This window comes from Primulina huaijiensis, chromosome 13, assembly GCF_012295235.1.
Source record: "Primulina huaijiensis isolate GDHJ02 chromosome 13, ASM1229523v2, whole genome shotgun sequence".
Classification (NCBI taxonomy): domain Eukaryota; kingdom Viridiplantae; phylum Streptophyta; class Magnoliopsida; order Lamiales; family Gesneriaceae; genus Primulina; species Primulina huaijiensis.
In genome coordinates this window covers 5,462,793-5,477,614 of record NC_133318.1, presented here as the reverse complement: position 1 = coordinate 5,477,614, position 14,822 = coordinate 5,462,793, and the positions used below count along the sequence as shown (strand labels likewise).

Here is a 14,822-nt window from a genome sequence, read left to right as displayed (position 1 = left end):
AATAATTGAATCCGTTGCAGCTTGAATGCGTTCCTTGAGATTCATGTCTCGACTTTTCTGACAGCTATTCTGGAACATTTTGTTTTTAAGTATTGATGCAATGTCCATTATTGTACCTTGATCGTCCATTATTGTACCTTGATCATACAGTTGCTTTTGTATCCTTGTGCGTAGCAGGAATCAACTTGGATAAGCTTGTCTTGATCTGTAATTGATTGATTCTTAACTGATGCTCCTAACTGGTCATCTGAACTGATCTTCAGTTGGGTTGGTGAAATCAGTTGACTCGTTAGTTGAACTGATTTCACTCTTTCAGTTGAACTGGTCAGCTTGGCTCTTCATCAGTTGAGCACTTCATCAGCTGACCGGGCTTCTGAAGTTCTCCTGCTGAACCACCTATCAGCTAGACAATCAGTTGAACTATTCTTGATATATCAGTTGAGCTGATTCAGTTTGGGCAATCAGCTGACGCTTTCAGTTTGCGTCTCGATAGCTTCAGCTTTGGCTTGGTAATTAGTTTCATCTTCCCGTGCACTTTGATAAATCATTAGAAACAAAATAACAAGTTTTGTTAACATCAAAATCAAGATTGTGAACATGAAATGTTCCAACAATGCTGATTGTGAGGTGCTGCCTACAATCGTGAGTGCTGGGAGATCAGTTAGGCAGTAGCGTAAGTCTTAGACTGAGTGGGTTTGTACAAAAGTGTTGTATAAATCGAAGTTTTCTAGTGGATCCTACCCGAGGTGGTAGAAATGTTGCATAAATCAAAGTTTTTTGTTGTTCTGCTAACCGTTATTGTTCCAAATTGTTAATTATGAAATTGGATAAAAAGAAAAAAGCATCACATTATTCCCCAACAAAAGGATCAGTTGTACACAAACTCATTTTGATGCTTGTTGTTTCCTATTGCAACCCTACTTACTTGATGCTGAGAGCACAGACAAATTCCTGGCATAATGTCATATCTTTCATTCTGAGTGCTGCTTGTATATTGTTTCGGAATTAACTTTCACACCTTGTGGTAGTTAGATATTTTTAACCATTGCTTTATTTGCTTGTTCCTCTCTCAGAAGCTTTTTCAGTCGGAGTTGTAATGTTACTGATCACATGCTCTTTAGCCTGTCTAAGAGCTGGAGAGACTTATGAATTTTCAGTTTTATGAACAGCTCCAGATGTAGGTTCTGGGGATGTGTATGGAGTCTGGAGAATTGATGACACAGACCACAGCTTTTCAACCCAGTCTTTTAGAATCAAATATGCGAGGCAGGATATTATTTTGTCAACGATGGTTTCGTTTAACTTATCTCTCAATGTTGAGGTAATTTTTATCCTTTCTGCTAGTATTTTCATGCAGCTCATATGTTTATGTTGAGAATATGCCTGTTTCTGTATCAAACTTGTAAGACCTTTTGAGTGGACGATTAAAATTAAATAAGAATTAGTGCATTTAATAACAGATGGTAGTAGCAACTAGCAAATACACCCCTTGCAGGTGCATTTGACTTGGTTGGGTGTCGGGTAGAATATGTAAACCGACGAAGGTCTTTTCTGACATAGCTTTTTAAGAGATTGACTTGGGAAAGTAGAATATATTCCTGCTTTATTTTGTTTGAACACAAATATAAATTCAAGTTTTAGTGATTATGTGTATCTATCCTGCCAACTTAATGGATATTTGTATTGTCAGGGTCCATCCTCATCTGCTGTTATTATGAAGTTTGAACTTTTGTACTCGCTCATGTTGGAGAACAGGTAAACAGATAAAATTAGTGTTTCTAGTGTTGTCGGATGATAATGTTCTTCATATTGAACTCTGTTTATTGTTTTCCACTTTCTCTAATGGGTGATGGGTCAATATATCAAAAGTTCATAAATTCAGTAATTTTTTAAAACATTTGTAGGTACGATATTCATGCTTGTTTGGATTTATGCCCAGCTGCCATCCATGAATTTCGACTCCCTCCTAAAGCACTTTTGGGGTTGCATTCCTGTTGCCCAGTTCATTTTGATGCTTTTCATGCAGCATTAGTTGATGTAAGCGTGCATGGCTGCCTGCTGAAAAGTGGGGTCTACACTTCCTCGCTGAAGGTACCCATGTGTTGGATCTTGGTTTTCTCGTGCCCAAAACGCAACGAGAGTTTAAAATTTTTATTTTATTTTGACAATCAAAATATTTGTTTGAGCACTCTCATGGTTTTAATAAATAAACATACATAGGATGTTTAAAACTTTTACTTTAGTGAACAAATTTCACTTGGCTCCAACTACGCTGGTATAAGCGAGCATAGCTCTTGTTGTAAATCCCACGTACGTTCTTCGAGGCTCCTTTCTTTAATCTTCGAATTAGGTTCACGACTAGAAGATTTGTTCCTCTTCTAATTTTCACTAGAAAAATCAGAAGAGATTTTACGTTGGAGATCAAAATTTGAGAGGCGGCCCAAAATTCTTTTCAAAAGAGAGTGGCCGAAATTTTCATGCTTTGGGAGAGGGGATTTTCGGGATTCATCAAGGTGGTGGAGGCTAGGGTTATGACTTGCTCACTCTTATTTATAATTAAGCCAAGACCTAATACACATAATTAACATTAATGAGCTTGATTAATTAATTGGACTAGTCCAACTAGTTTTAATTAATTAATCAAAGTCCATTAAGAACTTTAATTATTTTGTAAGTTGGACTTGAACTCTCACAAGCCCATTAAACATACTTCCCACCAATTTTAATTTAATATTTAATAAACTCAACTTTTGAGCTTAATAAATTAAAACGATTATAAATTCAACATTTGAATTTATTATTTAAATTATAAATTCAACTTCTTGAATTTTATCACCTCCAAAATTTAATATTTAATAAACTCAACTTTTGAGTTTAATAAATTAAATTCTCAGATTTTATAAATTCAACTTCTTGAATTTATTCTCCCCAAATTTTATAAATTCAAATTCTTGAATTTACTATCTCATAAATTCAACTCCTTGAATTTATTTTCTCTAAATTTAATTATCATAAATTCAACTCCTTGAATTTACTATATCGTAATATAAATTTAACTCCTTGAAAATTTATTCTCTCAACGGGAACAAATGATCCAGTGCTTGTGTGACCCTCAATGGTTCAGGCATACAGCTAGCCGTGGGTTCACAATTCTTTGTGATTCAGGACATAATCCTTTATTCGGGCTTACCCTAATTTGCCCCATTCTACAACAATTGATCATGAAAATGTCAGAAATCATATTTCTGATAAAACCCATCGAACCATAGTAAGAGCGTTTAGTAGCATCGCCCCATGATTCCCTAGGTATCACTGATAGTGCCTGAAAAAACCAGTCGATTATGATTAACGTACAGTATGGTCCCTTCATCTCATATATTCCGATTGAATCTGTAATCATTGTTTCATCGAGAGTTGCATAATAATTCGATAACTATGTGATACATATGAATAATGGCATCGCATGTACTATTGGAGAACTCCTTCTCCAACGTGCATCTTATACTTTGACCAGAGATTCCATGCACTATTATTTCATCAGATCACATAGGATATCCACATCCGTAGGTGAGCGATGAATTCCCGACTACAATGCACTGGTTCCTACATGTGTCGCAACTGTACCCAATCTCGCCACCTGATGACTCTCCTGGAGCCGGTAAACGAGTCAAAGCACAGCCCTAGCATATAGAGCCTCAGTGTTATCCCGGGTCGTAAGGACCAATGGTGTACAATCATAACCACAGACTTATCCTCTCGATGAATGATAACCACTTGGAAAGTTCGATGGAGGATTGTTCGGTATAATCATTGATGACTACCCATCTGCATGTTTGGACATCTCTATGCCCTTACCAAGAAACGCGGTACACAACATCACAGATGCTAGTCTCGAGCTCAAGCGACCTTTATCCATGTTTTAGGCAGCTGAATCGACTAGGAACGAATTTAGATTATACAGTGCTTACAAACGAGTTTCAACATCGAATTACGATTCATTTGTGTTAAAGTATAATCAAGGTCTTTATCTATGTTGTCCACATGTGTATACAGATAAAGAAATAACAAACCATGAAATAATGAATTATATTAAAATAAAGATTGTTTATTACAACTGAGTCAATAAAATCTCTAGCCTACAGTTGGCTTACAGGGCATCTACTCTAACAATCTCCCACTTGCCCTAGAGCCAACTACCCATAAAATTTAATCACATTGCTTGGCGATGCTTTTCAAATAATGGTCCTAACAAGGACTTTGTAAGTGGATCAGCAACATTATCTGCAGAGGGGACTCTTTCGACTAATATGTCTCATCTTCCCACAATCTCCCGTATAATGTTGAACTTCCTCAGTACATGTTTCGATCACTGATGCGACCTTGGTTCCTTTGCTTGCGCAACGGCACCAGTGTTGTCGCAGTACACCGGGACTGGATCAACTCCATTAGGAATGACGCCCAACTCTCGGACAAAATTCCTCATCCAAACTGCCTCTTTTGCTGTAGCAGATGCAGCAATGTATTCAGCTTCAGTGGTGGAATCTGCAACGGTGTCTTGCTTGGAACTTTTCCAAGAGACAACCGCACCATTTAGCATGAATAAAAACTAGAGGTCAATTTCGAATCATCTACGTCACATTGGAAGCTAGAATCAGTGTAGCTTTCCAATTTCAATTCTCCACCCCCATAGACCATGAACAAATTCTTAGTCCTTCTCAAGTACTTAAGAATATCTTTCACGGCTTTCCAATGCCATGGACCAGGGTTCGCCTGATATCTGCTTGTAACACTCAGAGCTTAAGCAACATCAGGGCGTGTCGATATCATACCATACATGATACTACCAATGGCTGACGCCATATGGAATATGTGTCATCATCTCTATCTCATCATCAGTTTTGGGACACATAGCTTTAGATAGAGTAACACCATGACACATTGGTAATTATCCTCTCTTGGACTCTTCCATAGAGAATCGCTTCAGAATTGTATCGATATAAGTGGCTTGGGTGAGTCCTAGCATCCTTTTTGATATATCTCTATAGATTTGTATTCCCAATACATAGGATGCTTCACCCATGTCTTTCATGGAGAATTTACTTGCCAACCATACTTTAGTTGATTGCAGTAATCCTACATCATTCTCAATGAGTAGGATGTCATCAACCTAAAGTATTAGGAATGTCACTGCACTCCCACTAACTATCTTGTACACGCCTGGTTCATCAGGATTCTTAGAAAAACCAAACTCTTTGATAGTGCTATCAAATCTGCGGTTCCAACTCCTTGACGCCTGCTTGAGACCATATATTGATCTCTGAAGTTTGCATACCTTGTTCTCACGTCCTACTGATGTGTATCCCTCAGGTTGAGACATATAAATTTCTTATTTGATGTCTCCATTTAGGAATGCAGTCTTTACATCCATTTGCCATATCTCATAGTTATACCATGTTGCTATGGCTAATAGTATTCTAATGGACTTAAACATAGCAACCAGTGAAAAAGTTTCTTCATAGTCAATTCCTTGCCTTTGAGTATAACCTTTTGCAACCAGCCTTGTTTTGAAGGTCACTACCTTCCCATCCGTCCCAAGTTTTCTTTTGTAGATCCATTTGCATCCTATGAGAACGATTCTCTCGGGTGGATCTACTAATGTCCAGACTTGGTTTGAATACATAGAGTCCATTTCTGACTGCATGAGTTTAAGTCATTTGGTTGAATCAGCATCAGATATTGCTTCTTTGAAGTTCATTGGATCATATCCAACACAAGACTCATCATGGTCTTGTTCATGAAGAAGCATATATCTTGCAGGTGGTCTAATAACCCTATCATACCTTCTAGGAGCTTGTACTTCAACTACTGGTTGTTGGGGATTAGGTTCAACTACTATAGTTGAGGTAGTATCTTGAATTTCTTCAAGTTCTATCATCTTGTCTTTTCTACCTAATAGAAATTCATTTTTTCCAAAATGGTGGCATTTCTTGAAACAAACACTTTTGCTTCATTGGAATGATAGAAATAATATCCAACAGAATTCTTTGAATATCCTACAAAGTAGCACAAAATGAATCTACTATCCAATTTGTCTCCCACTGTTTGCTTCACGCAAGCAGGACATCCCCATATTCTCATGTAAGAATATTTGAGAGTTTTTCTCATCCATATCTCATATATTGTTTTATCCACTACTTTAGTATGGACATTATTCAACAACATTGTCGCAGTTTCAAGCGCAAAGCCCCAAAACAATGTATACAATTTAGTGAATCCCATCATAGATCGAACCATGTCCATCAAGGTTCGATTTCGACGTTCAGAAACACCATTCAATTGTGGTGTTGCTGGTGGAGTCCACTGTGAGAGAATCTCATTCTCTTTTAGATAATCCAAAGATTCAGCACTCAAATATTCTCCACCTCGATCAGATCGAAGTGTCTTAATACTCATTTCTAGCTGTTTTCTACCTCAGATCTGAATTCTTTGAACCTCCTTTCAAATACTTAAGATTTTTTTTTCATCAAATAAACATACTCATACCTCGAATAGTCATCAGTAAGGATAATGAAGTAGGATTGTCCATATTTTGTGCTAACACTTAGCGGGCCACAAACTTCTGTGTGGATCAAATCCATTAGACCATGCGCACGTTCCACGTTTTCATTGAATGGAGTCTTTGTCATTTTTCCTTTTAGATAGGACTTACAAGTAGGTAGAAAATTTATGTCTGACAAGTCAAACATGTCTTCTCTCACTAAGTTGTGCATTCTTCTTTGGGAAATGTGACATAATCTAGCGTGCCATATTTGTGCGGGATTTGGATCATCTAACTTTCTTTTGTTTGTTGTTGAAATCATATTTACTTGAACATTCATTTATCATTTCCAGAATATTTCTGGCGCATATAATTTCTTATGTCCGGAATTCTTGCAGTGAAATAAATATATTCTGACTTATCGGGCTTTGTTGGCCTTTTAAGTGTCCTTCAGAGTTTGCCTCTTATTGAGATTGTTTTTCTTGTGAGGGGCAGAACATTTCTTTCCCTTACCTTGTGGGCCATTTTTCGTCTGACGAGAGGCCCATTAGAAAAACAAAAATTTCTTGTTTTACGGTGATCTCATAAGTTATAAGCGTATTAACTAGCTCTTCAAAGCTATCATCTATCTTATTCAAATTGAAGTTCACCATAACCCCGTCAAATAAGGAAGAGAAAAACAACAAATTGATGTTATTTAGTAACTCGTTAGGAATCACATATTCCAGGCCCACCACATTCTCAATAAGCCCAGTCATACGTACACCACGCTCATGGGCCAAAGCCCCATGTTGCATACGTGTAGTCATGAGCTCCTTGAAAGTGGTGTGCATCATTGTATGAGTTTCATGAGCCATGCAACTCTTGCACGTGTATTCGAATGTCAGCAGCATTCAACATTTCCTCAAACTGTCCCTACAGTTCATTTGACGTAAAAGCGAGCATTTTACACTTTAGCTTGCATACTATGGTCCTACCATCTTCCATGCTTTGTCAGTTCAGTAGGACTGACATTAGTGTGTATGTCATTTTCTCCGAATTCAGAACAATTTCCCAACCAATCTTGAAAATTAGATTCGGTTGGCTTGTTAATAACAGAAATGCATTACGTGAGGAAATCGAAAATATACTGATATGGAAACAGAATAAGGGTTGCTGATTATTTTAAAATAATTCTAAGATATAAAATATGGATTTTATTTTATAAATCTCCCTCCCACTATTTTGACATTTCCACCACCCTATGATGAAAAAGGGAAATCGTATTTTCTTAGTGGGCACGTAGAGTCCAATTAGTAAATTATAATCCCGAATAATATCAGCCAATTATAATTTCTAAAAGGTAGAATCCAATTGCATCCCTATGCAACCTCCGCGTGTTTCGCCTCACGTTTAATAAGGACCCAATAATATGACGCCGTTTATTTTCATGTGTCAAACCGACCCATCAATATTGAATTGTAGTGGACGGTCGCCATGAGTTCCACAAATAATATGAGCCGAAGTCATGGGAGTTCCACTCAATTCACATCATATGTCCGGTGGAAGTCACAGGTTTCCGACGTCCAGGCCTCCCCAATAATATGAGCCAGACACTGTATGCGGGTAGCGATCAACATGCAACCACGGTTGATGGAAGGCAAGGAAAAATTAAACTCTTTTAATTTTTACTTTTCTGGTTTGATATAAATTTTGAATCATATTCAAAATGAAGGATTTTAATTTTAAAATTGTCTCATCATTTTAATTTAAAAATCGTGTGCCATGTTTGTATGTTTGCCGGATCATGAAACTATATTATTTAATAATATACATACATGCATACTACTATATATCGCATATATATCATAATATGACAATCAATAATAAATAAGGATGATCGATCGCCAACACTATTAGATCCATGTGAGCCAGACATGGATCCAGGTCCAAAACTTAGGTGAATGCAGGGATGAAAATGCAACTATTACAAGAGCTTCCAATATTTTACATGTCTTCATCTTGTGCATCGGGCCCACCATCTTCCAGTCTTGATCTCTCACTATTTCTAATAATTATATTTAAATAGCCATGGCACATAAAGGATACATCTCGTGGGGGTGGGAACGGGTCATAAACCGGGCTCACTTTAATAATATCAAATATTAACAAAATGAGTAAAACAGTAAAATATCCTAACATACACCTAACACATTGGTCAAGACTCTCGATCATCCTTCATGCATTTGATATCAAATATTAACATCAATTAATTAAACAAATTTAATTAACTGTTAAATCATGTATCTAATAATTTTATTTCTAAACACCACAATTATTAACGAATTTAATAAATTAAATAAACACTTTTATTTAATTTCTAATTAATTCAATAATAATTGATTTCTTGTAAAACTCACTTTTACCATAAATAATTAAAATCATATTCTAATTATTTATTTTACAAGAAAATTATTAATTTTCCAAAACTTAATTTTTTTTCAAAAGATAAATTGAACTAATTTTCATAAAATATCAATTTAATCCAAAGTTTTGAAAAAATCAGAAAATCGCACCTTAGGCCCAAACAATTCAAGCACATTATTCCGCACAGTGCCCGAGACCTTCCCGGGCAGCCGCCCGCACTGCCCGAACGTTTTGGGCAGACTCAGGAGCCCTGTGCGCAGCGCGGCGGCACGCCGTGTGCGCAGCGTGCAGACGTTCCGCACGCCGCGCGCTGTCCGGGCGCTCCTCACAGCGCGTGCAGGCGCGCACAGTGCACTACCTGGAACAGTTCCGGGCAGCCCCCCATATTTATTTTTCTAAAATAATAAATTTTTTTATGGTGCATCAATTTTATAAAAAATTTTCTTGTGTGGTTAGAAATAAATTATTCAATATGAATTAAAACCATACGATATAGAGAACCTGACTCTGATACCACTATTGGATCTTGGTTTTTTCGTGCCCAAAACGCAGCGGAAGTTTAAAATTTTTATTTTATTTTGACAATCAAAATATTTTTTTGAGCACTCGTATGATTTTAATAAATAAACATGCATAGGATGTTTAAAACTTTTACCTTAGTGAACAAATTTCACTTGGCTCCAACTACGCCGTTATAAGCGATTGTAGCTCTTGTTGTAAATCTTACGTACGTTCTTCGAGGCTCATTTCTTCAATCTTGGAATCAGGTCCATGACTAAAAGATTTGTTCCTCTTCTAATTTGCACTAGAAAAATTAGAAGAGATTTTACGTTGGAGATCAAAATTTGAGAGGCAGCTCAAACTTCTTTTCAAAGGAAAGTGGCCGAAATTTTCATGCTTTGGGAGAGGAGATTTTCGAGATTCATCAAGGTGGTGGAGGCTAGGGTTATGGCTTGCTCACTTTTATTTATACTTAAGCCAAGACCTAATAAACATAATTAACATTAATGGGCTTGATTAATTAATTAGACTAGTGCAACTAGTTTTAATTAATTAATCAAAGTCCATTAAGAACTTTAATTATTTAGTATGTTGGACTTGTACTCCTACAAACCCATTAAACATACTTCCCATCAATTTTAATTTAATATTTAATAAACTCAACTTTTGAGCTTAATAAATTAAAACGATTATAATTATAAATTAAACTCTTTGAATTTTATCACCTCCAAAATTTAATATTTAATAAACTCAACTTTTAAGTTTAATAAATTAAATTCTCAGATTTTATAAATTTAACTCATTGAATTTATTCTCTCCAAATTTTATAAATTCATAAATTCAACTTCTTGAATTTACTATCTCATAAATTCAACTCTTTGAATTTATTTTCTCAAAATTTATTTATCATAAATTAAACTCCTTGAATTTACTATATCATAATATAAATTCAACTCCTTGAATTTATTCTCTCAACGAGAACAAATGATCCAGCGCTTGTGTGACCCTCAATGGTTCAGGGATACAGCTAGCTGTGGGTTCACAACTCTTTGTGATCCAGGACATAATCCTTTATTCGGGCTTACCCTAATTTCCCTCATTCTATGTATCAACAATTGATCATGAAAATGTCAGAAATCATATTTCTGATAAAACCCATCGAACCATGGTAAGAGCGTTTAGTAGCATCGCCCCATGATTCCCTAGGTATCACTGATAGTGTCTGCAAGAACCAGTCGATTATGATTAACGTACAGTACGGTCCTTCATTTCATATATCCCGATCGAATCTGCAACCATTGGTTCATCGAGGGTTGCGTAATAATTCGATAACTATGTGATACATATGAATAGTGGCATCGCATGTACTATTGGAGAACTCCTTCTCCAACGTACATCTCATACTCTGGCCAGAGATTCCATGCACTATTATTTCATCATATCACATAGGATATCTACACCCGTAGGTGAGCAGTGAATTCCCGACTACAATGCACTGGATCCTACATGTGTCGCAACTGTACCCAATCTCGCCACCTGATGACTCTCCTGGAGTCGGTAAACGAGTCAAAGCACAGCCCTAGCATATAGAGCCTCAGTGTTGTCCCGAGTCGTAAGGACTAATGGTGTACAATCATAACCACAGACTTATCCTCTTGATGAATGATAACCACTTGGAAAGTCCGAGGAAGGGTTGTTCGGTATAATCATCGTACGACTACCCATTTGCATGTTTGGACATCTCTATGCCCCTTACCAAGAAACGCGGAACACAACATCACAGATGCTATTTTCAAACTCAAGCGACCTTTATCCATGTTTTAGGCGGCTGAATCGACTAGGAACGAATTTAGATTATACAGTGCTTACAAACTAGTTTCAACATCGAATTACGATTCATATGTATTAAAGTATAATTAAGGTCTTTATCTATGTTGTTCACATGAGTATACAGATAAAGAAATAACAAACCATGAAATAATGAATTATATTAAAATAAAGATTGTTTATTACAACTGAGTCAAAAAATCTCTAGCCAACAGTTTACAGGGCATCTACTCTAACACCAGGTTTGTTACAATTTCCATTTTTTGAGGTTAAATTTTGAATAATAGGGAGGTAGCGAAGAGAGAAACACATATAACACAAGATCCGCGTAACTCTACCAAGGAGGCTTGGATCCACGAGAAAGGTGCTCCATGTATTATGACTCTCAGTGATACCTCTTACTTCATAATGCAATCATCATACCTTTATATATCTGAGAAAACACGTTGGGGATAAATATGGTAGGAAATACTACGTAGATCACAATATGATCAACTCGGGTTAGTTTTGCTTATGATGATATCAATAATTATTGTGATACCAGTGATTATTGTTTTATCAACTGTTTATCATTATTTTTATTAATAATGTATTTCATTGAAATTGTTGTGTCTTTTCAGTTACCTTCGAGCAAACGAAGAAGATACTGTTGGAGAGAATAATAAGTCAAAGCAAGTACGTATCTTCTGGGCTATCTCTTTTGCTGGAAACTCTACTTGGCTCCCTCTCAAATTGGATAATTTATTACTGATTTTCTCTCTCTTTCTCTCTCATTTTTTCCTTTACGCATCAGGCTCCTTTTTCATTGTCCTCAATATTTCACTAATATGAAATAAGTACAACTGTTGATATCATTGTATAATTTTATCATGTGTTGCGTGTTAGAGTAGATGTCTTGCAAGTCAACTGTTGACTAGGGATTTTATTGACCCAGTTGTAAAGAACAATTTTTATTTTAATATAATTCATTATTTCATGGTTTGTTATTTCTTTATCTGTATACCCATGATTTCAAACATAGAGAAAGACCTTGATTATACTTTAATACAAATGAATCGTAATTCGATGTTGAAACTCATTTGTAAACACGGCATATTCTAAATTCGTTCCTAGTCGATTCAGCCGCCTAAAACATGGATAAAGGTCGCTTGAGCTCGAGACTAGCATCTGTGATGTTGTGTACTGTGTTTCTTGGTAAGGGCATAGAGATGTCAAAACATACAGATGGGTAGTCATATGATGATTATACCGAACAACCCTCCCTCGGACTTTCCAAGTGGTTATCATTCATCGAGAAGATAAGTCCGTGGTTATGATTGTACACCATTAGTCCTTATGACCCGGGACAACACTGAGGCTCTATATGCTAGGGCTGTGCTTTGACTCGTTTACCGGCTCCAGGAGAGTCATCAGGTGGCGAGATTGGGTACAGTTGCGACACATGTAGGATCCAGTGCATTGTAGTCGGGAATTCACCGCTCACCTACGGGTGTGGATATCCTATGTGATCTAATGTAATAATAGTGCATGGAATCTCTGGCCAGAGTATGAGATGTACGTTGAAGAAGGAGTTCTCCAATAGTACACGCGATGCCACTGTTATAGTTATCACATAGTTATCGAATTAATATGCAACCCTCGATGAACCAATGGTTGCAGATTCGATCGGGATATATGAGATGAAGGGACTCTACTGTACGTTAATCATAATCGACTGGTTCTTGCAGGCACTATTAGTGATACCTAGGGGATCATGGGGCGATGCTACTAGACGCTCTTACCATGATCCGATGGGTGCAATCAGAAATGAGTTCTGACATTCTTAATCAAGGTGTTGATGAAAAGAATGGGGCTAAATAGGGTAAGCCCGAATAAAGGATTATGTCCTGAATCACAAAGAGTTGTGAACCCACGGCTAGCTGTATCCCTGAACCATTGAGGGTCACACAAGTACTGGATTGTTTGTTCCCGTTGAGAGAATAAATTCAAGAAGTTGAATTTATATTATATAGTAAATTCAAGGAGTTGAATTTATGATAATTAAATTTTGAGAGAATAAATTCAAGTAGTTGAATTTATAAAATTTGAGAATATGATTTATTAAACTCAAATTTTGGGTTTATTAAATATTAAATTTTGGAAGTGATAAAAATTCAAGGAGTTTAATAAATCATATTCTCAAATTTTATAAATTCAACTACTTTGGGTTTATTAAATATTAAATTTTGGAAGTGATAAAAATTCAAGAAGTTGAATTTATAATTTAAATAATAAATTCAAATGTTGAATTTATAATGTATTTAATTTATTAAGCTCAAAAGTTGAGTTTATTAATTAATAAATTAAATAAGGTTGGTATGTTTAATGTGCTTGTAAGAGTACAAGTCCATCATAATAAATAATTAAAGTTTTAATAGGCTTTGATTAAATTAATTAAACTAGTTGGACTAGCCCAATTAATTAAATCAAGCCTATTAATGTTAATTATGTCATTAAGCTATTATTTAATTATAAATAACACATGTTTAGAAAAAAAAACCCTAGCCTCCACCACATGATTTACGTGACTCCCACTTTCAAAAGAAAAAAAATTGGCCTCTTTGGTTTTTCTTTCCAAGGTTGAGCCGCCTCTCGTTTTAGTCTCCAACGTAAAATCTCTTTTAAATTTTCTAGTGCAATTTGGAAGAGGAACATACCATCCAGTCGTGGACTTGATAGGAAGATTTCATCGAAGAAAGTTCGTAGGGAATCGACAAGAGCTAATCCGTTTATACCGGATTAGTTGGAGTCTAGTGATTTAATTCACAAAGGTATAATTTTTAAACATCCTATGCATGTTTAATTCCTGAAAACCATACGAGTGTCCAAAAGAATTATTTTGTTTTCAAAATAAAATAAAAATTTTAAACTTCCGCTGCGTTTGGGCACGTAGAAAACCGAGATCCAACATTGCGAGCATAAATCTGATGTGATTTTAGCATTAGGCATACAATTATCATACTGTGCTTATGGCTTCATTTATATGTCAATTCTATATATGGATGTTTCTGATTACTTGTGATCCAGGCAAGATTATCAATCTTCATTATCTAATTCTGTTGTATTTTTGTTTCACATTTAGATACAAAGTGTTTTTTGTAGCATTTTGGGTTGCCTTGGAAGCATCCTCAATTTCCACTACCTTGCATTTGTTGGTGTTGGTGAGTTGTTGATGTTTCAATTTTTTTAACAGGTTATGCTTGTTAAAGCATTATCAAGTGCCCGTGATATACTAACAGAAGAGTTTCTAAAGATCAGCAAGGTTATCAATAACAACCAATTGATATAAAACGTATTACTTCTAATGACTGGTTTGGTTTTATTTCAACATCAGATTCGACAATGGCCGGTGCTGAAGTTTTAGCAGTAGTTTCAAGTAAACATGGCAATGTATCTGAGGTCCTTTGTTAATTTTGCCTACTCATTTTGTTGCTTTAGTTTTCCTTTTGCTCCTATTAAAATTTTGTCTTATTCTGTTTCCTTCTGAAACCTTTTCGTGTATGGTGCTTTT

At 35.9% G+C, this 14,822-nt stretch overlaps 1 protein-coding gene across 8 annotated transcripts in view; it reads left to right on the top strand.

Moving 5' to 3' along the window:
- Positions 1-1,068: 1,068 nt before the first annotated feature.
- LOC140990945 (uncharacterized) overlaps positions 1,069-14,822 on the top strand; it is a 33,884-nt gene continuing 20,130 nt past the window's right edge. The window contains exons 1-5 of one of the 8 annotated variants that reach the window (XM_073460834.1): positions 1,069-1,315; positions 1,691-1,755; positions 1,905-2,099; positions 11,893-11,947; positions 14,505-14,710. In XM_073460834.1, the coding sequence (XP_073316935.1) occupies positions 1,289-1,315; positions 1,691-1,755; positions 1,905-2,099; positions 11,893-11,947; positions 14,505-14,600 (438 nt within the window). In that variant the 5' untranslated portion in view covers positions 1,069-1,288 and the 3' untranslated portion in view covers positions 14,601-14,710. Of the gene's footprint in view, positions 1,322-1,690; positions 1,756-1,904; positions 2,100-11,892; positions 11,948-14,504; positions 14,711-14,822 lie in introns of all 8 variants that reach the window. The other 7 variants (XM_073460832.1, XM_073460828.1, XM_073460831.1 and 4 more) reach the window with 7 other exon arrangements.